The 22,452-nt window shown below is 44.0% G+C and overlaps 1 protein-coding gene across 6 annotated transcripts in view; it reads right to left on the reverse strand.

The window, feature by feature from the left end:
• The window catches only part of depdc5 (DEP domain containing 5, GATOR1 subcomplex subunit), a 119,465-nt gene that overhangs the window by 42,895 nt on the left and 54,118 nt on the right, over window positions 1-22,452 (reverse strand). For 5 of the 6 annotated variants that reach the window (XM_070541807.1, XM_070541805.1, XM_070541803.1 and 2 more), the window contains exons 21-27: window positions 20,554-20,774; window positions 19,361-19,561; window positions 16,624-16,759; window positions 16,447-16,538; window positions 14,104-14,163; window positions 13,036-13,219; window positions 2,825-2,985 (exon numbers count right to left, since the gene is read on the reverse strand). In XM_070541807.1, the coding sequence (XP_070397908.1) occupies window positions 2,825-2,985; window positions 13,036-13,219; window positions 14,104-14,163; window positions 16,447-16,538; window positions 16,624-16,759; window positions 19,361-19,561; window positions 20,554-20,774 (1,055 nt within the window). The remainder of the gene's footprint in view (window positions 1-2,824; window positions 2,986-13,035; window positions 13,220-14,103; window positions 14,164-16,446; window positions 16,539-16,623; window positions 16,760-19,360; window positions 19,562-20,553; window positions 20,775-22,452) is intronic. The other variant, XM_070541806.1, reaches the window with a different exon arrangement.

Raw genomic sequence — 22,452 nt, forward strand, 5'->3', positions numbered from 1 at the left:
AAATCTGCGCCGCACCGAGGTTTTCTATTATCTGTCATATGACAGTGTCTGGATTGGAAACAGCAAGTTGGCGCCCCCTGCTGCTGCAGGCGCTCCTGCTGACTGAGAACGTTCACATGCACCGTGTGTCTATGAAGAACAGGAAGGGGAGGGGTGCGGTGGGGGAATTCACCTCTGCGTCTTTCCCAAATGAAATGAGCGTGCAGGGGCTGAATCAACTGTATTAACATGGCTAAAGTCAATCACATCTTAACGTTCTTCCATATTTCATTCATAATATCATAAACACAGGCCTATCATTCTTTCAGGTTTCTCTGAATTGTGTGAAATGGCCGAATAAAAAAAGGAAAAACAAAACGATTTTGTGGTCACCCCCCCATCAAGGTCAAATTGATTAGTCCTGACTAAAGGAAACTTACTGAGCCAGGAGCCAAACAGAAGAGATGAACATAAAAAGGCTAAAACCACCAGGTGCCCCTTTCAGGGGGAAATAAAGAAAAAAGAGGAGAAAGATAAAGGTATGTAGCTCTCATGATGCATGTTTTCAATTTTTTGAACCAGTTAACTGGGATTTTAACGGTTAAATGCGGTCAACTAATTGCTAACAGAGCTAATAGGGCTGAAATATTGAAACGAATATTCAAATGGTTCGAAAAAAGTCCTTAAATCGTTTTTTACTGATTCAAACTAGGATTTGTTAAATGCTCGCTGCAGCCCGTGGCCTGCCTGAACAACAACAAACACATGTTGATCATGTTCACATAATAATAAATAAAACAACTGTACAAGCAGAAGAAAACTCCCCAGTCACCACTCACTATCCTGTTTATTTATTGCAGATGGCTGCACTGATTATTTTTTACATGATTTGTTCTGTAAAAGTTGGCATTTTTGGTAGTCTACAGTTTTTTTTATGTCAGTTTAAATTACAATTTCAGAGGCAATTCTAAAATATTATGGATCATGATAAAGATCTATTGGAGATCTACCCCAACTTTTGGACTGCTCTGCCAGTTACTGTGGCTCAAGCTGAGAGGAGCTTTTCAAAACTTGATCAAGTCACACCTGAGGTCACCTATGTTTCAGGGGCGGCTCACTAACCTGGCTCTGATTAGTATCAATCACTCAGTAGGGGAGCAGATTTCATATGATGACATTATTGATGACGTTGCATCAAGGATAGGTTTTAATTTTAGTTTGTGTTTTCTGTTCTAAGTGCAATGCTGTGGTGATTATCTTTAGTTTGTTATGTGTGAAATATTTTTGCTATTTAGAATATTTATTATATATTATGTTCATATATTCTTAATATTTAGTTATTGTTTGTTTTTGTATATTTGATTCTATATATTTTGATACAGTATATAATGTATATTGCTTTACATTCTGACAACTTCATAGTAATTAATGTAATTATGTGCAACTTAGAAAAATGAATGTTCAATAGTCGTTCTAATAAAACATGCCTGTTTGTAGAAAACATGCGTGTGTTCGTGCAGGTGGGGTTGTGTGGTGGTGGTGGTGGTGGTGGGGGGGGGGGGGGCGGTTGGGGGGCGCTCAAAAGGGGCCTCGCCTGGGGAGTAATTCGATGTAGAACCGCCACTGTGTGTAACACACACACACACACACACACACACACACACACACACACACACACACACACACACACACACGTCATGACTAATTTAACTACACTGAACTGCTTTAGTAATAATTTAATCTCTTATTCTGGAGTAAAATAAAGATACAAGCTAAATGATCACATATCTGTGGCATCAAGGAGCATCTTCTGAGTTCAAACACAGGGATGGAGCACAATGTTTACACCTGAACAGTATCAGGATGTTTTAACTCACAGAGGCCTGCAGGTCTTCTGTTTTATGAGCAGAGCGCTGAGAATCCGATTGTTAGGAGCGCTAAACGTTATTTTGCCGCTTCCGTGCGGAGCGGTAGAGAAACACATTTCAAACACGGAACCGAGTCCGGCTACCGAACCGAGCAGAATTCTGATGACGTCACACTGGTGCGCGAAGGTGCGGGTTCCAACCCACAGGAGAGGAGGGAGAGAGGAGGTAAACAGCGAGTGCATCACAGGGACTGAACTGATGTTTTTGAGCAAAACTGCGGTAAAAATGGCTGATTGTCCTCATTATCTAAAGTGTACACCCACGCCCCACACGGTGCAGACGCGGCGCTCATGCAGGTGTCTCTTTCTGTTCCGACGCTGCTGCACGTAGTATTTTTAATTTATTAAGCCCACAATTTATTTTTACTCAGTAATGGATATGATTTAAAACGTAGCGAATTACAATTCTTTCTTAAAAATGTACTCAAGTAAAAGTACAGCTTTTAAAAACGACTTATAAAGTATAAATATACAAAAAAGCTACTTAGTTAAAGTAACGTGAGTAAATGTAATTCGATACTTTCCACCTCTGGTTGAGAGTTTGTTTGTTGTTTTAAGAGAAAAACCTTAAAACTTTAACAAAAAAATAAAAAAAAAACCGGAGGGTGTCAGCTGAGGTTTTGCCACGCGTCGGAGTTTGGTAACTCTCTGGACGTTTTCTCAGCATGTTTCAATGAGAGTAGACCCCAGGCAGACCCATAACCTACTGTAGGAATTAAGCATGAATTGGTGAATGGACTAAATAAACCATTACATAAGCTAGTGAGTTCACAATTTAATTTGATGAAACTTGTTTGCTTAAAACCTCCAGATCTTGTTTAATTTCATCGTCTTACTCTTCTTTTTAATATTTTATGGTCATTTTTGGTTCCAGCTGCATGCTCATCATGTAGCCTCTTCTCAGTAATGTTGATTTACCTCTAGTGTAGAGAGGACTGCTGCCAAGGGGGGTAGTCACAGCTGGGACTGGTTTCCGGTTGTTTGACTGGACAATGATCTGATATCCCTGCATCAACCTCTGACAGATAAACTCCTCAAACACCTGAGCAGCAGTCATCACTGGAGCTTCATCTTCTCGTCTGAATAAAGAGGAAAATAGAGTTAAATCAAACAGCCAACGTGAGCAAGAAATGGAACCTGCTAATTACGTGAAATAGGTGGAAGTTTCCTTGTTTTGCGGCAGGTAATTTTAACGATAAAGAATTAAAAGGACCCAACTGTCCAATGAAATTGAACCAGAACCCTACTCACCCAAAAGGCCTAGAAAAAAGAAAAATGTCTTTTTTTTATAAAGCATCTCTCAAGGTAAAAATCACAAGGCACTTATTAACAAGAACTATTTAACTTTAAGAAGTGATTAAAATATCATTGTGAAAAGAAAACGGGGAACATTTTTATTTAAGATTAAAAAAGGAGAAAAAATAAGGTAAGCATGGGGAGAAAGTACTGAGAACGAAGAGGATGAACAGAAGGTCATACAAAAGCCAGCTTGAACAAGTGAGTCTTCAGCTGCTTTTTAAAGGAGACCGCTGAGTCCACTGATCTCAGGCTCAGGGGGAGAGAGGTCCAGAGTCTGGGGGCCACAGCAGCAGATGATCTGACCTTTGACCTTTAGCCTGGTGCTGCACAACCAGTAGGCTTTGATCGCTGGACCTCAGGGACATGCTGGGGGTGTAGGGACTAAGAAGATCACCAATGTAAGATGGTGCTTGTCCATGTAAGGCCCTATAGACCAGAACCAGGATCTTGAAATGAACCCTGAAGTTGACTGGCAGCCAGTGAAGCTGGAGGAGAAGCGGGGTGATGTGGGTGTGTTTGGAGGACTTGGTCAGAAGCCGAGCACAGGCGTTCTGAACCACCTGTAGACGGTTCAGGGAGGTTCTGCTCAGACACGTGAAAAGAGAGTTACAGTAGTCTAAGCGTGAGGAGATGAAGGTGTGGAGAACTGACTCAAGAGATGGGTCAAAGTTCACACCAGTCTTGTTTTCAAACCAAACTTAAAACTGTCTTTAAGTACTCAGAAGCACATTAATCAGAAACTACTGATCCCAATGAATTATTGAAGGTAGATAATGGAAAGTAGGTGTGATGAACTCAGAGGTTTCTGCTCTCTGCTCTCCACCTGGTGACCTCCTCCTGCAGGCCTCAGCTCTTGCAGGCCTGCAGCAGGAGGCCAGAGGGGACGTAACATAATGGGGGCCCATCTGGGAATTTTCACTTTTCCGTGGTTTTAGAATCCCTGATGGATGGTTTTTGGTTTGTTTGAATGTTTTGTAGCGACATGAATGGCCTCATTGTGACCCAAAGGTCACCCTTCCTCAGCTGGGTCACGCTGTCCTGGCTGTACTTCTATTTACAGATTATCCGTTACAGGAGACACACAGTCTGCTGTAAACCATCTTTAATCTGACTGCTGTTCCATCCGCAAGATGAAGGACACTTCAAGATTTAAAAGAATCATTTTTAATTAACTCTTTTCACTGTCTTATTACAATGTTCATGAATAATCATCATGGTTCATTTTAATTGATTTAATTACTGAAATGAATTATTATTCTTTGGTTAAGAATAATTATTATTTATGATAATCGGTAATGTTTAACAGTGACAAGAAGGTCATGTGCACTTATACACCATGCAGAACACAGAAATCAGGTTAAAGGAAACTACACTCACATGTCTTTGTTCCATAACACCAAAGCTTTCTATCTCTGAGAGGGCGTGTTCTGAGGTATGTTAAAACCAAAACTCCTCAGTTCAAGTTCAGTTCTTGAGCTCATCAAAATTCTCTCCGTGGCACGAGAGTCCAGGGGATCGGGTCGGCCGCTCGAAACCTCTACCAATGCTTTTCTGTCACGCCGATAGAATTGCTTCAACAAGAAACGCCATCTGCAACAAGCTGACGCAAAACTCCTTCAGAGTTAATTTAAGACGCAAACTCAACACCTGTGTGCCTGCAGCAACTCTAGGACCAGAGAGTCGGTACCACTGGTCTCCCCTACCGGACCGAGTACCCAGAGGCTGACCAACATTCTCCCTTGACCTTCGGATCCAAACAGAGGGTCATCTGAACCGTGAGGTAGAACACAGATTGCGTCTGAATGCCTGTTTCTTATTAAGAAATAATTTAGCTTAGCTGCAACTAGGGTTGTCAAGGTAACCGATGTAGCGGTAAACCCCAGTAAAAAAAGTTGACAATAATAATAACCGTCTTGTTTTTTAAAACATATATTATCTTGGTGGGTTTACCGTGGCTGCGGTGTAGGCGCGGTGACCCTTACCAGCCACCGTATCATCTGCTGAAGTTGCCGGCGGCACATGCGCACTTTGTTGTTTACAACCAAAACGTTCTTGAGGCTAAAGCTGAAATAATGGCCGAAGAAGGAGACGGCAGCGCTCAGGACATTTATTATCCCTCAAAGAAGACAAAGTGGGAAGTACGGGCATCTTTTGGATATTTGAAGAATGCCGAGGGACAGCTGATAGAAGACGGCTATCCTGTTTGCAGCACGTGCAGAAAAAGTGTCTGTGAAAGGCAGCAACGCTTCAAATCTCATGACACATCTGCGTGACCATCACCCACAACTCTACAGTCAACGCAAGGCAAACTAACGTTAGCGTTTTAGCTAAAATGCATGATCCGAGGATTTGGGTTGAGGGAGAATGCAACGAGTGGCTATATAAAGCAGCCGCAGCGCCGCTACCTGCATATAAACCGTGTCGCGGACACCGCCATGTTGAAATGACGCTATGCATTACGGGGCTCCCAGGGGCAGATAAGAGTTGGTCTCTCTCCGAGAATAATTATGAATTTAACAATGATTACTGCCTGATGACATTTTCCCACATCTGCAAAGCTCACTGGAAGGACACAAACCGAGGACCATATTTTCCTGATATAGGGTTTATTACTCAAGTAAGGGTAAAAAAGTATCTGATTAGAAGGCTACTTGAGTACTGAGTATCATCTGATCTAATATTTTTAAATGATGACATCAAACAGACAATAAATAAGAATTTATGGGCAAATATTGGTATTTTAAAGACTAAAGGGGAAAAATGTAAACAAATACCATAATTACAAAATAACACATTTTAGGCAAAATTTAGACACAAACTGAGGACAATATTTTACGATATACAGGGTTTATTTAGTTTTCTGAAAATTTAACACGTTTAAAAAAATTCTGCGATAACACAAAAAACCGTGATAATTTTGGTCACAATAACCGTGAGGTTAGATTTCCACACCGTGACAACCCTAGCTGCAGCCCAACTCTTTCACCCAGAACGCCTTTTCTCTCTGAGACAGAAACCTTCTGAGACCTACATTCACACATCCAAACACACACACTTCACTTTTAGTTTCATCCAGACACAGGTTGCTTTAATAACAAGTTTTAATACCAAAGCTTTTATAAATCGTCATTTTTTAATTGTATTTTAATTGTCATCTTTAAATTGTTAGTAATAAATTCTTAACTTTTTAAATCTGACTCTTCTTTGAAATAAAACACAGAATGGTGCATATTTGGTTATTGAACAAGCAAAGATTCCATTAAGTCTTCTGGTTAATAAATAAAGTTTTGCTATTAATTTAAATCTCTTAAATTAAATATTAATCTTTGGATTAAATATAGACCAAGCCAGTTGGTGTATGAACTTCTATCAATTATATAAATATCCGTGTATATATATATATATATATATATATATATATATATATACATTAGGGGCCGGATACTCGTTTCAGACGAGTATCCGGTACGGATAAAGCATTTTTGACGAATACGAGCATGAGACGAGTAAAACTCGTAAATATCTGTAATCGTGCTGTCTTCACGCTCTGTGATTGGCCAGTCACATAGAGCGCCCGCCCCTCCCTACACACGAAACTCTCTAGCCGGCCGGGAGCGCAGTCCGTCCGGCTCATCCACGCACACACACAGACAGTAACGGATGATTGCTTCACTGTTGCTCCCGTTTCTTCAGTTTTCCCGAGGTTTTCTTCAGCTCGCCTCTTTTTCGGTTGAATATTTAAAGTTACCTTTTTCGTAATTTACTGTACATGGTGCATTTGACAAGACAGAGCTGACGTGCTGCATTAACTCACTACCTCCGCTCCGGTCGGGTTTTTTATTTTTCTAACTCCATCTCTCTCCCTCTCACCCTCTCTATCTCTCTCAGACACACACACCTTAATCAGCATTGTTTTGTTTAACTTTGTGGGGCAAAATGCCAAGAACGTAAAAAAAAAATCAGTTTAATCAAATTAAAATAAAAAATATACATAAAGTTGTGTCTGGTTCTAGCATTTCATATTTCCTAGTTCCTACTGCATGAGTTCAGATGTATTAATCCATGCACTTAAATATTAATGTTCTGATTTTATTGAAACACTTTTTCTGTAATAGTTTCTTTACTATTGTGATCAAAAAATTTTATCTCATTTCTGAGGCTGCTCTGTAAATAGTTTTCAAGTAAACAACTTCTGATCAGTCCATATCAATTTCAGACTTAAAATAATGTATTGATGTAAACCACACCCACTTCCGGATTATGCCACGCCCACTTTCGGGTTATGCCACGCCCATTCCGAGTACAGATACAGATAGTGGTGAAGTGGTGTACTCGCTCACCCCTAATATATATATAAAATATAATATAAGTTTCATTTGCCAATTCCTTTGATCTTTCTCAGAATTTAACCAAGCCGAATAGCAACAGCTTAAACTCTAGTTATGTAGATTAACTATGCTACAGTTTGGTTTAGAGTTTCTGTGGCTACTGACCCAGTAAGTGGTGACGGGTTTCTGTTGACAATACATTAGTTGCGTGATAAGAAGTTTTGGGTTTTTGAAGTGTGGTTTTCGTTGTGTGCTTAAATCCTAGCCTGTGATGTTTTCGTTAAAAGGATTTCTCGATGTGCCTTCGCAAAAACGGTGGAAAGCTGCCGCAAGCGTTACCTGCTGGAGGTGGCTGCACACCTTGGCCTTAGCGGCACCCACAGAATGCTGAAGGCAGATTTGAAAAAGACTGTGCTCTCTGCCTTAGCCGCCCAGCACCCGCTGCCTGAGGAGGAGACGGAGAGTGAGGAAGAGGAGACTGGGGACCTGCGTGACCCAGTGCTGCCTGCAGAGGGAGACACCGGAGACGTGGACGAAACAGCACCTCCTTTTGAAGCTCCAGAGGAAACTGCTTCCGGCCTACAAACTCCTCCTACTGAGCGGAAGACACCTCCACCAACCTTGCCGCGTTATGAACCTCCCTCTCCAGCCTCTTTGAGGGGTTCACCTGATGGTGTAAGACTACAGGTACGTTTGGCTCGTCTGAAATAGGCAGCCGAGAAAGACAAAGTCCAGCTACGAAAGATGGAATCGGACTTACGGCGACTGGAGATTGAGGCAGAGACAAAAATCGCTTTAAAGAAAATGGAACTGGAGTGTCTGGCTCTGACGCGACGAGAGGAGCAGTTACGGACGACAGCCACTGACAATACTAAACACAGAGACTTCGACAGAGAAAACGATGGAGAAGAAGAGTACCACCGAACCTTGGATAAGGAGGGAGAGGAGAAAAAAAAAGCATCTGTACTCTCCAAGAGCCGGAAGAAGAAGACATGCCTCCATCTAAATAGGATAGATTATCCAGAGTTATCTCTGTAGTTATGCTGCTATAGGCTTAGACTGCTGGAGGACATGCTGCCCATGTTCCACACTCGACTACTTTCTTCTACAATCTGCTCTTTAACTGTATTATTTTCTGCTATTTCAGCTGTTAACTTTATTTTCTCTCCAAGTGTTTTTCTCCCCAGAAGAAGCTACAGTGATGTTCTGCTGAGCTGTGGTGGCCTCATGGAGGGGGCCATCGTCTAGCACACTGCTGCTAACCACTTAAACATTCTCCCTCTCCTGATAATAACTTTTTACTCCCTTTGACGTTGGATGTGCTACTACTAGTTTATCTGTTTAATTATAGATTCACTAGGACAAATATAATAAAGTTTATCTCTCACCAAATAGAATATTTACTAAGAAATCACAATGTAACCTCTGTGTGTGTGTGTGTGTGTGTGTGTGTGTGCTTGCGTGTGTGCTTGCGTGCGTGTGTGCATGGTCTTCTCGATCCCCAGTGAGTCGTGGAGGATGGCTGCTTATACTGAGCCAGGATTCTCTGGAGGTTTCTTCCTGTTAAAAGGGAGTTTTCCTCTCCACTGTCGCTGCTTGCTTGCTTAGTATGAGGATTGCTGTAAAGACTCTTGACACTAGTCAGTGACTTGATGCAACCTGCTGGGTTCCTTATATGGGAAACATTTTTCTGATTGGCTTAACGAACTGACCTGAATTGGCATGTTTTATTATGTGAAGTGCCTTGAGACGACTCTCGTCGTGATTTGGCGATTTAGACATAAATTTGAATTGAATTGAATCTAAAATCGAGATAAAGGAGTTTTTGAAATGTGACCAAGCATCCTCGACAGTAGGAATGAGGTTAATTCTATGCTATTGTTCTTTCGCCAAGTCATGTAAAAAGGCCTGCTCATTGAAGTTTTTTAGCAGTTGTTCACTGATAATTAGGGGAGGTTGTTTGATGTTTGTACCATTGCGGACACAAGCAGTAATAGTATGAGAAACAAAGTTCCCTACCATCAATACTGTAGTCTAATCAACTGTGCAACAGCTGCAGATCCTCCAAGGAGACGGTACCACAATTCTTCTGCAGCAGAAGCTTTGCGGATCTCTGACAGCAGTGAACCAGCGGCGCGGGGACAACTGCATGCCCTGGCCACTCGGGTCTTATCGCTACTGTGTAAGGTCGTAGTAGCGCTGGCTGCCTGCAGAGCTCTCCGAGGGAGACCACAGAAACAATGCACCGCAGTGAGTTGCAGACCTCTGTTAGTTATGGTTAGCTCAGGTAGCTCAAGTTTCGGTGCCCAGCCCTACCAACACTTCATTTTTCCAACTCGTTTTTGACCAATCAGCATAATTAAATGCACAGCACGTTACCCTATTCAACCAGCAAATTCAACTACAGGAACATCACTTTACTCACTGATAAAAATGGAGCAGGTACTTAATCAGGGTATATGCAGGAATCTCAAAATTAAATTTAAGACTTTTAAGACTTCTTAAGACCTTGTAAAAATAAAATTAAGACTAATGCAAATAACTAATCAACTGTTAAACACTTATATATTGTTTTTAAATACTGCATCGCCTCGTTTTCCACTTCATGTTGGGTTACATCACATCCGAGACAGCGAGGCTGTAGCAATAATACGTAAAGCCACGTGGTACAAAAATGCAAACCGCGCGCATAGAAGAACAAAATATATATTTTATTAGTTTACAAGCATCTATTTTTCATAGCCACGAACTCAGTCTGTGAAAAAAGTGACAACTAAAATAACTCCCCCCAAACGAGGTCCTCACGTGCTGCAGATGTGCATCTATTCTACAGTGGGTTTTGTAGTGACCTCTGACATTTATTTACTTTTATTTTATTGAGAGTATTAAAAAATATATATATAAATTTCATGTGATGTTTTTGCAAAATGCAAGCAATTTTCTACCAGTCCTACTGTTCAAGAGAGCTAAATATAATAAACTGAAATAACTCATCAGATAATGATTAGCGGTCATCATGTTATAATTAACTATTATTATGAAACTAATTCACAAAACACCAAACATAAAAACATCTGAAAATATTACAAATTACTGTAATCATTCTTCAGTAGGATGACCAGATCCCAGCTCACCACACGTGGGACAGAGACTGCTCACTGTGGGACCAAGCCCCCACAATGTTCGATTCCTGGTCGGGTCATACCAAAGACTTTGAAAAAATGGGACCCAATGCCTCCCTGCTTGACACTCAGCATTACGGGGTTGGATTGGGGGGTTAAACCACCAAATAGTTCCCGAGCGCGGCTGTGTCTGCAGCTCACCGCTCCCCCAGGGGATGGGTCAAATGCAGAGAACAAATTTCACACACACACCTGTGTGTGTGACAACTAATGGGACTTTAACTTCAATGCGGGTGAAAAATTGAGGCCAACGCCGAAGTACCAAAAATTGCAGTTCCACCCTCATCCACTAGGGGCTGGTGTCAGAAGCGAGCAAATCCTCATTGACTCCCATGTTAAAAATACCAATTTCACAGCAGAAATAAACATGTTTACAGCCTGGTACCAAAACATGTTTTTGGTTTAAATGATCTAGTTTACACTCATGACAACTCTGAGGGGGGTGAATGTTTTTCTCACTCTTCTGTTTAAGTGTATTAAAAGCCTAAAATTCTGTATAATTAATGAGCATCAGACCCACGTGACCACAGAGCTAGCTCCGTGGAAAGGCCTCAGTAGAGCCTCGGTCTGGCCTGGAAACTGTTCCAGGATTTAGAGTCTCTGTGTGTGTGCATTCTGTTTTGGATAATATTGTGCAATTGTTGGACAAAATGACTTGCTGTGGCATTAATTGCACTAATAGAGTGTCCAAGGAGTCTCCACTTCATTTTTTTCGGTAAGTAAAATTATATTTATGTATTTTAGGTCACTGCTGAGCTGAGCTTAGATTTTAACATGTACTGTTTAACCATGAAATTTAAATGTAATAGGGTAAAACCCAGTGCATTTAACATAATGCTGCACTTTAGAAAATGGGTTGAAATATATCATGTTGGTGGAGCTGAGTTCCCACTATCGGCTTGTGGAGCTCTCGGGAGACCCATGTTTTCCACCTGTTCTCGCCACCCCGCAGCTTGGCGCATCTCTGTCTGATCGCGGCTTCTGTCTGCTGCGCGGGCTGCCGGCTTGTGGAGCTCTGGGATGGAAACCTTTCCACCCGGTTCTCCCCAGCGGCAGCTCTGCGCATCTCAGATCGCAGCGGCGCTTGTCTGCTGTGCGGCTGCCGGCTTGTGGAGCTCTCCGAGACCTCTTGTGTTCCACCCGGTTTTACCCAGCGGTCAGCCCGGCGTATCTCTGACTCAGAAGCTCTGGTGTTGTGCACAATTAACTCCGGTTGTAGCTAGGTTGCTACCCCCGTTAGCTTAGCTCCCACCTCCGCGTTAGCTTTGGGTTAGCTTCAGGTTAGCTTGTAGCTAGTTCAACCGGGTGTCGTCAGTTGATCCCAGCCTTACAGCCCCACCCTCAGCTCCTCCTCTCTTCCCTTTTGTGGAATTGTCTGGGCTTGATGGAACCTGTGACACGGTCAAAATGGCGATGGTGTCCACCTCCCATTTCCCCTCAAAAACGTGTTATTGGAGCCTATGGAAACCCATTGTCCAATATTTATATGTCGATGTGTGGGACGTGAAGCTTCAATGTAACCAAATAAAGTTAAAATGTTTTTTTTTATCTATTCTGCCTTTTATCTCTAACATGACTGTTAAACACACACACAATTATTATATAACTGATGTCTTATATGTTCTATTTGAATTAAACTGGAACAAGCAAACAGCAAAAGCTTTAATGCTGTTTCTCAGTTCCTCTGCAGCTACCACAGCTTAACTCAGGCTGGACCTTCTACTGCGGCTCTGAGTAACTTTAGTTACAGTTACTTTAAACCATCAACTGATTTTATAAATAAAGACAGGCCCACTATAAAATAATGAAGGTTTAAGCAGCTTTTTAATGTTTTCACTGAATATTTGTGCTGACTTTCCACAACAGAATGATGGTAAAAGTACCAGTAACATCTTTAGATCTATTTATGTTTATTTTCCACTAATAACATCTCGTTAAGAACAGATCCATACTGTTTAGCAAGTTTGTCTTCTTGATTTCAAATGTCTTATATAACATGTAGAGAAGACTAAAGGGTTTAGCCTGCACGCACCTGAAACAACAGCCGCAGCACCTTGTCTGTCAGAATCTTCTTTAGGTTAGGATGGACCTGTCTAATTACTGGGAAAGCTGTTTTTGACCAACACTTGAACTCAACTCTTGGAGTGCTGAGAATTAAGGTCATCCAGATTGGATGGGTTATGACTTTTTTTTACAATGAGTTGCCCATCCGTGTAACATTGATTACATGCAGTGCCGTGTTTAAGAACATTTGGCTAATCCAATCAGCTGCTGTTGCTGAGCGCAGGGTGCCAACCGCTACCTTCTCCTTTAAATTCACCTTTCCAAGTCGCCGTGTGGAAGCAGGTCGTAGCAACCTTCCGTGTAGTCATTCTGCAAAGTCTGCCGCTCAGGAAAGTAGTCGGTGGTGAGGGGGAGGCAAGCCGGAGTGGTCAAGGACTTCCAGTCCACCCCCACCGTGCAGCAGAAGCTGGGCACTGTCGGGGGTGCAGACAGCAGCAGGGCTTCACACACAGATGCAGATAAACACACAAACACATAAAATGTCCACCACGTAAACAAATGCATGTACCCAAAATGGAGAGGTACATGTGAGGGTGGATGGTGAGGAAGGGAGGGGGACGGGTGGGGCAATAAAGAATGAAAATGAAGAAGAAAAGATGTAAAATAATAGAGAGAAGATGATGCAAACACAGACAAAACAAGAAAGGGAAAGAAAGAACAACACAAGTGTTACTTGATGCATGTCACTAACGGTGATTCCTGCAGAGGAGGAGGTGGTGGAACAGAGATCAGTCATGCAGATTGTGGTCCTGAAGCAGTTGCTCTGCAATCAGCATCACCAAACAAAAGCTTAAGTGTTCTAGCAGCAGCAGCAGCGGTGCTGAGTGGTCTCTAGTAGAGAAATTACATCATGCAATTAACAGTGTGGAGTAAAAAAAAATCCAGCCTGAGAACATTATTATTTAACCAAAACATTCATTTATACAAAGAAATAGAGGAAATGTGCTTTACACTGATCCGTGCAGAAAGAGGACTGAAATGCAACACTTGTTGAATATAAACGGTCACACATAGATTACAAGTCTTAACGAACGGCATCGTCTGTTAGAAAACACACATTTTACAGAGAGGCTGAGAGAACAGCTCAGCTGAACAGGAAGTAAGGCGCAGAGGGAGGAGGAGAGGGTGACCCCAAATCTCACGACCTGAACCTCTACCTGCAGTTCCCCTGGAGACAGATCCCAACTGGAGAAAGCTGCCTGTTAAAGCTGATTCAACCTCACAGATAAGACACCTCCAGTGGCAGGTTTGTGATTAACTGCATCCCGATCCTATCGGCCAATCAGAATACAAGCGAGTTTATAGAAAAGCACGATGAACTCACTTGGATCTGTCCCGTTGGTGGAGAAGCCGTGAAAGGAGAAGCTGCGGTTGTTGGCGGATCCTGTGCAGGGTTTCGCAATCCCAACAAAGAGAAGAGCAGCAGTTAGCCTGGAAGGTTAGCAGCTGATGTCAGGGATCATTTTAACTAGGGATGCACCGATGAGGTTTTTTGCTGCTGATCACCGATACAGATATCAAAGAATGCTGATCACCGATACCGATCACGTGGATTGGCCAGAAATTTTCTACAACATTATAATGAGTGCTACAAACTACATAATCTGGGAATAAAGGAAATGCAACCTAATCTAAAATGGTCTGTAATCGGTCTGCTTTGATCTAGTTTGAAAACTCCGATCAAAACCGATAGGGGCGCTATCGGCCGACTGGGATCAAATGCCGATCCATCGGTGCATCCCTAATTTTAACTGGGAACATCAAAGGATGAACTCAGCTTTAAATGCTGTTCACATATGAAAAACAACCAATAAATTAAATGTTTTGTCAAAAAATGTATAATTTAATCACCTCTGGAATGTAGAATCCTGAAAAAATGGGTGGGCCATTTATCTGGACACACCTTAATAACACGGGAATGGTTGGTGATATTAACGTCCTGTTTGTGGCACATTAGTATTTGTGAGGGGACAAACTTTTCAAGATGGGTGGTGACCATGGTGGCCATTTTGAAGTCGGCCATCTTGGATCCAACTTTTGTTTTTTTTTTTCATTCGGAAGAGGGTCATGTGACACATCAGACTTGTTGGGAATTTCACAAGAACAACAATGTTGTGCTTGGTTTGGATGTAACTTTAGTCATGAGTTATTTACAAGATTCTCTTTGATCAGGCATTGACATGTCGAAGAGGTTAACCCGTGAGGAGCGGATCGAAATTGGTTTGATATCTGGTGAACGCAGTAACCCAGTCATTGCCACAGATTTCAATGCAAGACACCCTACGAGACCACCCGTCTCCCATGCTACAGTTAGCAAAATGCTTGCTAAGTGTCGTGAAACTGGTTCAGTGTTGGATTTGCCAAAATGTGGACGCATGACAACTGTCACTAATAAAGAAACATCAGTGGCTGTCCTAGCCTCATTCAGCAAGAGCCCACAGCGTAGCACTCGCCGCATGTCACTGGAGAGTGGCGTTGGTCCAACATCCCTTTGGCGAATATTAGCTACTCACAAATGGCACCCTCACAAACTCCAGCTATGGCAGCATCTCAACGAGGATGACGCTGATCGGCACACAGAATTTGCAGAATGGGCAAAACAAAAATTGGAACAGGACGCTCAGTTCATGCAGAAGATTTGGTTCGGTGATGAAGCAAACTTTTATGTGAATGGTGAAGTCAACAAACAAAACCACTGCTATTGGTGTGACACTGACGCACACTGGATAGATCCCTCCAAGACTGCTGGAACAGAAAAGTGAGGGTATGGTGAGGTATATGAGGTACAAAGACAGTGGGGCCATTCTTCTTCAATGGAAACCTCAAGGCCACTGGATATTTGAAACTGCTACATGATGATGTGTTTCGCTCTTTATACACCGAAGCTGGCACGTTCCCTGAGTTTTTTCCAGCAGGATGGTGCACCACCACATTATGGGTGCCAGGTCCGAGCATTCCTAGATGAACAGTTTCCTGGAAAGTGGATTGGTCGTCGTGGGCCAGTTGAACGGCCCTCAAGGTCTCCCAAGCTGACCCCCTAAGACTTTTATCTTTATGGTCATCTGAAGGCAACTGTCTGTGGCGTGAAGATACGAGATGTGCAGCACCTGAAACCACGGATACTGGAAGCCTGTGCTGGCATTTCTCCAGCGGTGTTGCTATCAGTGTGTGAAGAGTGGGAGAGGAGGGTTGCATTGACAATCCAACACACTGGGCAGCACATTAACATGTTTTATAAGTGGTCAGAAACTTGTGAATAACTCATGAAAGAATAAAGTTACGTTCAAACCAAGCACTCCATTGTTTTTCTTGTGAAATTCCCAATAAGTTTGATGTGTCACATGTGAGTGATTCTCACGCACTTGATACACACACACACACACACACACACACACACACACACACACACACACACACACACACACCATGACTTTTTGACAACTGCTAGGAACTTTTACCAACACATTCATTCATTTAAAAAGCACCTTCTACCACCTGTCACGGAGGCTCAAGCTGCTGTACACAAAAACACACCCCACGGTGACGATAACGCCAGGAGCCCATCATAAGAGAACCGAGTTAAACAGCCAGAAATGCTGAATATCTGTGTTGTGGCTGATGAATAAACGCAGACACCAAAGAGAAATGTGTAGAGTAGAAACATCACCACTGTTGTTGCTTCCTAGACTTCCAGTAAGGTCTTCTGTCCCTTCACATGCGTAAAGGCCATTTTCACTTGTTTGCCTTGAGGTTGTTTGCCTTAAAAAAATGTACAGAAAAATCAAGCATCCATGTTTCAGCTGTACATGTGTACCAAGAAAGATGCTTGTGTACTTGGTCTGACCTTCCGGTGGCCTCATGATAAGCCAGCTCCAGTAGCTCAGCAGAGGTGTGTGTTGAGTCGCTGTGCTGGCTGCCCTGCAACTCTGCCATGTTTTGTCTTGTCTGGTGATGAATCTGAATCGCCTCTCCAGAAGGACCTGAAGAACAACACTGCTCACAGTCTGCTAACTGGGCCAGTTAGGAGGACGACGATGAACACATTCTAGGAACTCGTCATATCAGCTTTTCTCTCAGACTAAACACACATTTTATACTTTAACAGCATTATATCATGCTTAACCACTTTTGTCATACTTCCTCATCAAAAACACCCAAAATGTTTCACACATGCTTTTTCCTGTTTGAGCTGCAGCTTCCCTTCAGCTTTGTTAAGCTGTTGCAAAAGGTGGATTGGGCCAGTTTACGTCACTCCCCCCCCCCCCCCCCTGCACTGTAAATACTAACGTTCACCCTCTCCGTGTAGCTAGTAGGGAGTTTAGTCTCCACAGATGTGAAGAACTGATTTGTTTCTCATCTAGTCAGCACTTTTCAGGAACAGATGTGTGTTAACATACATAAAATTAAGACCAGACAAAGGCTACGGTACTAGAGCCTCCACTAGAGGAGACCTTCAGATTAGGGCTGTCACAATAATCGCAAGAACAATATATCGCGATATTAAGAAACCCACCGCGCTGCATGACGTGCCACCGCAATTACCGCACTTGATTAAATCTCGCGACAGCGCATGCTGAGAGGTAAAGTCCGCGCTGATCGAGGAGACAGTAGGGCACTTTTTTTTATTTCTGTTAGATGTTGCAGCCAAATTTGCATTTCAAAGTTAAACCTCCTGAATGTTGTTTTTAAGTTCAGTCAGAGAATGCCGTTACTGCCCTTTGACCTGCATTCAATAAAGTGTTAAAAATGGCCGTGTATTTTTTTCTAACATTTTTTAGATGTGTAAGCACAATGTTTCAAAGGAAATATTGCCATGAGTTTAGTAATTAACAAACAAATTTGCTAAGTACATAAATAAAAACGGGGTCCAATAATATCGCATATCGCAATATTGAGCTGCCCTGACTCACCGCAGGGGGAATTCCTCAATCGCGACAGCCCTACTTCAGATCCCCTACAGGAAGACGACGTTCGGACAAATGGTGCTGTCCGTTAAGGTTGGTTTATGCTTGACGCGTCCGCGAGGTCCGCACGGCTCCGCGCGGAAAAGTTGCGTCATTTTGCGTCATTTTAACAACCACGCCCCTCCACCGCGTCTCCGCACGGCCCAAGATTTCCGCAACGCGCACCTCGGAAAATTTCTAACCACGCGGACGGTCGGACGCGGAAAAACATGGCGGACCGGCACGGCAGAGGTTCGTAAATACAGACATTTGCATGATTCAGCTCTCAGAGATCACCGTGATCAACATGTTGTAAAATAATTCTTGGAGAGAAATAGTTCGCACTGTCGGAAAAGACGAGAACGCTGTTAAAAATGCTGAAATGCCATGTTGTAAACAGTAATTTCTACTTCTACTGTGGTGTAGTGTTGGATGCATGCCGTAGAGCTCCATGCTGCCCCCTACAGTTTGGGAGAATATTGGCTCACTGCAGAGACGAGCCGCACAAACCATAAACGCTGCGAGTTGTGAAGCGCGTTTCAGCCGCGAGCCGCATCACCGCGCGGAAAGTGAATGCGTCAAGCATAAACCAAGCTTTAGAGGGAGTCGATTTTGGAACAACATCCCAGCGAATATCAGAGTTTCCCACTTATAGCACCTTTAAAAAGCACCTCACACTACATCGTAAAGGTTCCCAGACATGTTTGCATCTTTAGTTATTCTTATTTTGTTTGTCTATTTTAATGGAATGTTTATATCGGACTGTTTTTAAATTGTATAGAGTTACTTGTTTTACTTAGTTATCTTGTTGACGGGACTACAGATGCAAATTAGCAACTCTGCTAAAATCTGGCCCATTTACGATCGATACGATGTATTTGATTGTTTATTAATGTGCATTGTCCTGAATAAAGTATTGAGCTGAATTGAATTGAATTCTGTCATCCCAAACAAAGAGTTTAATTGTCTGAAATGATTGGATTTTTTTTTTCTGGAACTCTCAAAACCCAAGCCAGCATGTAACAGATTGGGTTCTTCAAACCAGTTTAATTTTCATGTTAAAACCACCCAATGGAGTGGCCAAACTGGAGAGCAAAACCAAGCGACTAACAATCAGCCGCTTGCTTAATGGTTATAAAGTTTAAAACTGGGGTTAGGGTTGAAGCATCCTTGGGAAAGATGCTGAACCCCAAAGTTGACCACGGGCGTGATGGGAATAGCAGGCCACTGCTCTTTACTAATGTAAGGATAGGTGAGATGATGAGAAGACACTTCCCCAAGGGGATCGAAAACGTATAAGAAAACAATTCATCCCAGCTGCATTTTCTCTGTCCGAGTGGTGTGTGCATGTGTAAGATGCTCATCAACTCCGGTGCATATTGGGGTGGGGGGTTGTACTCTGCATGGTTTCCTCAGCAAAAAAACACAGGAATTCACACAGGTGAAGGGGGGATTTCATGGACTCCAAGGGTCTTATTTCCAGCTTGACAGAATGTCTCAAAAAAATTTACATATCAGAAGAAAAAAATGTCTCCATAGTGCCAATGGTAACACACACCGTTACTCTATGTAAATTACTTATAAAATAAACGACTTCACCCCCACTAAAAGTTAGAAGGCAAATGTGAGTGAGCTCACCAACAGGGAATGTGTGCATCCAGCGCCGGCGGTTGGAGGTGAGCTTCATAGGCATCCTGGAAGGTGTGAAGGGGTTTATGAGAGCCCTCTGGAGGGTGTAGCCTCCTGGACGGATGTGCAGTGTGGACTCAGCACTACCCACTGTAAACCTGCTTGGTGCACTAGAGTCCCGCTGAGAATCCATCATCTTGTCCAACAACTCTAAACATCAAAATGAGACAAGAAGTAAGAAGACTTTGGCAGGAGAGAACAAATGGTGCTTACACAACAGCGTCGGCACGGTTGGGGTGTGGTGGGGCTGGATGGCGTGAATTCGGTCTCGAATGGACGGTGTATGTTTATGTTTATTTATTTGGCAGACGCTTTTATCCAAAGCGACTTACAATCTGTAACCTACAGGGCATGTTGTGATCTGTGAGTACCCGGAGGAAACCCACGCATGCATGGGGAGAACACACAACTCCACGCCGAAAAGCCGCAGCCGAGTTTCGAACCTGCAACCTTCGTGCTGCGAGGCAACAGTGCTAACCACTGCGCCACCATGCAGCCACATAAATCACACATAAATCCGAGGGACTTCCCAGGAAAAGGGAAATCCCGTAGCATGTGGGCGGCGTTTAGTACGCATAGTAAAGTCCGCGGTGTCCTCCATTATAAGGTAAACAAAGGCGGACATGAGCTGTGTTGCTTTTGGAGACTCTGAACCACATTATTTTATTAATTTGCTGTGTGTGTCCTCATAATTTTGTGTTACACACACACGCACGCACTGATTTCTCCCCTAACAGTTGTCTGCTCGCTGGGCCAAGAGCTCCGATGCAGAGAACAGGCGCACACACACACACACATACAGAGCTCACTCTCTTCTCCCGTTTCCACTGAGCGGCAGCTCTGTACAGTTTACTGAACAGCATCCAGCATGAAAATTAATTGCGCATGCAGGATCCCCCACCCCCACCACCCGCTGGCTCACTCGCAGATCAGAGGCGGTAGGCGTCATTTCAGCCAGCCAATCAGACCATAGTGTCACCTCGGTCCCAGCCTGACTGCTGGGGAGGATGTCTGAAAAAGTGATACGCCTTGGAACTGAAAACACAAATCTGACGTGCGTGAAACCAAATTCTGGTCCCGGATGGGACCGGACCAACGCTAATGTGTAAGCACCATAACGTCTCATGAGTCCTCCCAGGTACCTCTGGTGCTTGTGTATCCCAAAGAGCTGCTGACTTCATACTGGGCCTGAGGAACCCGGGGGATCAGCAGAATGTTAGACACAGGGCCCAGACTATCATCAGACGCGAGGCTTTGTTCTTCTTCTGGTCCAGTAGAGCGAACAGGAGAAGTGCCTACACCTGTGGTAACCTCCACTGAGCCCCGGCTCTTCTTCGCACTCGTCTCCCTCTCTCTCACCATTCTGAAAAAGACAAAGCAGCTGCCAAGTCTCTGTGAGGTTCAAAACAAACAAGCAAAGTATTCAAATAAGAAGAAAGAAGGAAAATATCTAAAATGTCCTTCAAGTTTCACTTTCAATTGTTTAAGGAGTTAACTATTGATGTGGCATATATGTGATGTCTGATGTGTGAACATGCTAACAACAAACTTTTGCAAGCTGATAAATAAAGTAGTGACTGGCGTGGTCGAAACACACATCGAGTGGACGAATCAGCACGGATTGGGATAGATTAACGTCCATTACTATTGGGATTCTGAGAGGTTGAGGACCAACAAACTGTAAGACAGAGAGGGAATTATCTCTGTCTGGCCCCAAAACAATTTCTAATCGTAATCTGGCGTCCTTGAGCCTGCAAGGCTCCAACGAAAACTCCCCCTCGGAAGATATGTGGAATGTGCCGTCGCTATGGCAACTCAACTCTGCCTCATTTCCCAGCTTAGGCGGGACAGCGGGAAGGCCGCCGAAGCGTCCAGGGTCACTGCAACCCTCCAACCCTCAATGCTCCTCCCCCTATCGACACTGAGGTGACATGCGCTGCTTCATCGTGGCTGCAGGAACTGAAGCTGGGATAGTCCCAACCCACCACCCCACCTAGTGGACACTTATGTTGTGTTGTCTGAAGTCTGTTGCATATTTGTCGTCGTCGTCGTCTTCCTCCGCTTATCCGGGTCCGGGTCGCGGGGGCAGCATCCCAATTAGGGAGCTCCAGGCCGTCCTCTCCCCGGCCTTGTCCACCAGCTCCTCCGGCAGGACCCCAAGGCGTTCCCGGACCAGATTGGAGATGTAACCTCTCCAACGTGTCCTGGGTCGACCCGGGGGCCTTCTGCCGGCAGGACATGCCCGAAACACCTCCCCGGGGAGGCGTCCAGGAGGCATCCTGACCAGATGCCCAAACCACCTCAACTGGCTCCTTTCGATCCGGAGGAGCAGCGGTTCTACTCCGAGTCCCTCCCGAATGTCCGAGCTCCTCACCCTATCTCTAAGGCTGAGCCCGGCCACCCTACGGAGGAAACTCATTTCGGCCGCTTGTATCCGCGATCTCGTTCTTTCGGTCATTACCCAAAGCTCATGACCATAGGTGAGGATTGGGACGTAGATCGACCGGTAAATCGAGAGCCTGGCTTTCTGGCTCAGCTCCCTCTTCCCCACGACAGATCGGCTCAGCGTCCGCATCACTGCAGACGCCGAACCAATCCGCCTGTCGATCTCCCGATCCCTCCTACCCTCACTCGTGAACAAGACCCCGAGATACTTAAACTCCTCCACTTGAGGTAGGACCTCTCCCCCGACCCGGAGGTGGCAAGCCACCCTTTTCCGGTCGAGAACCATGGTCTCAGATTTGGAGGTGCTGATCCTCATCCCAGCCGCTTCACATTCGGCCGCGAACCTACCCAGCAAGAGCTGAAGGTCAGAGCTGGATGAAGCTAGGAGGACCACATCATCCGCAAAAAGCAGAGACGAGATTCTCCTGCCACCAAACTCGACACACTCCACACCACGGCTGCGTCTAGAAATTCTGTGCATAAAAGTGATGAACAGAACCGGTGACAAAGGGCAGCCCTGGCGGAGTCCAACCCTCACTGGGAACAGGTCCGACTTACTACCGGCTATGCGGACCAAACTCACGCTCCTCTGGTAA

This window comes from Nothobranchius furzeri, chromosome 11 (assembly GCF_043380555.1).
Source record: "Nothobranchius furzeri strain GRZ-AD chromosome 11, NfurGRZ-RIMD1, whole genome shotgun sequence".
Taxonomy (NCBI): domain Eukaryota; kingdom Metazoa; phylum Chordata; class Actinopteri; order Cyprinodontiformes; family Nothobranchiidae; genus Nothobranchius; species Nothobranchius furzeri.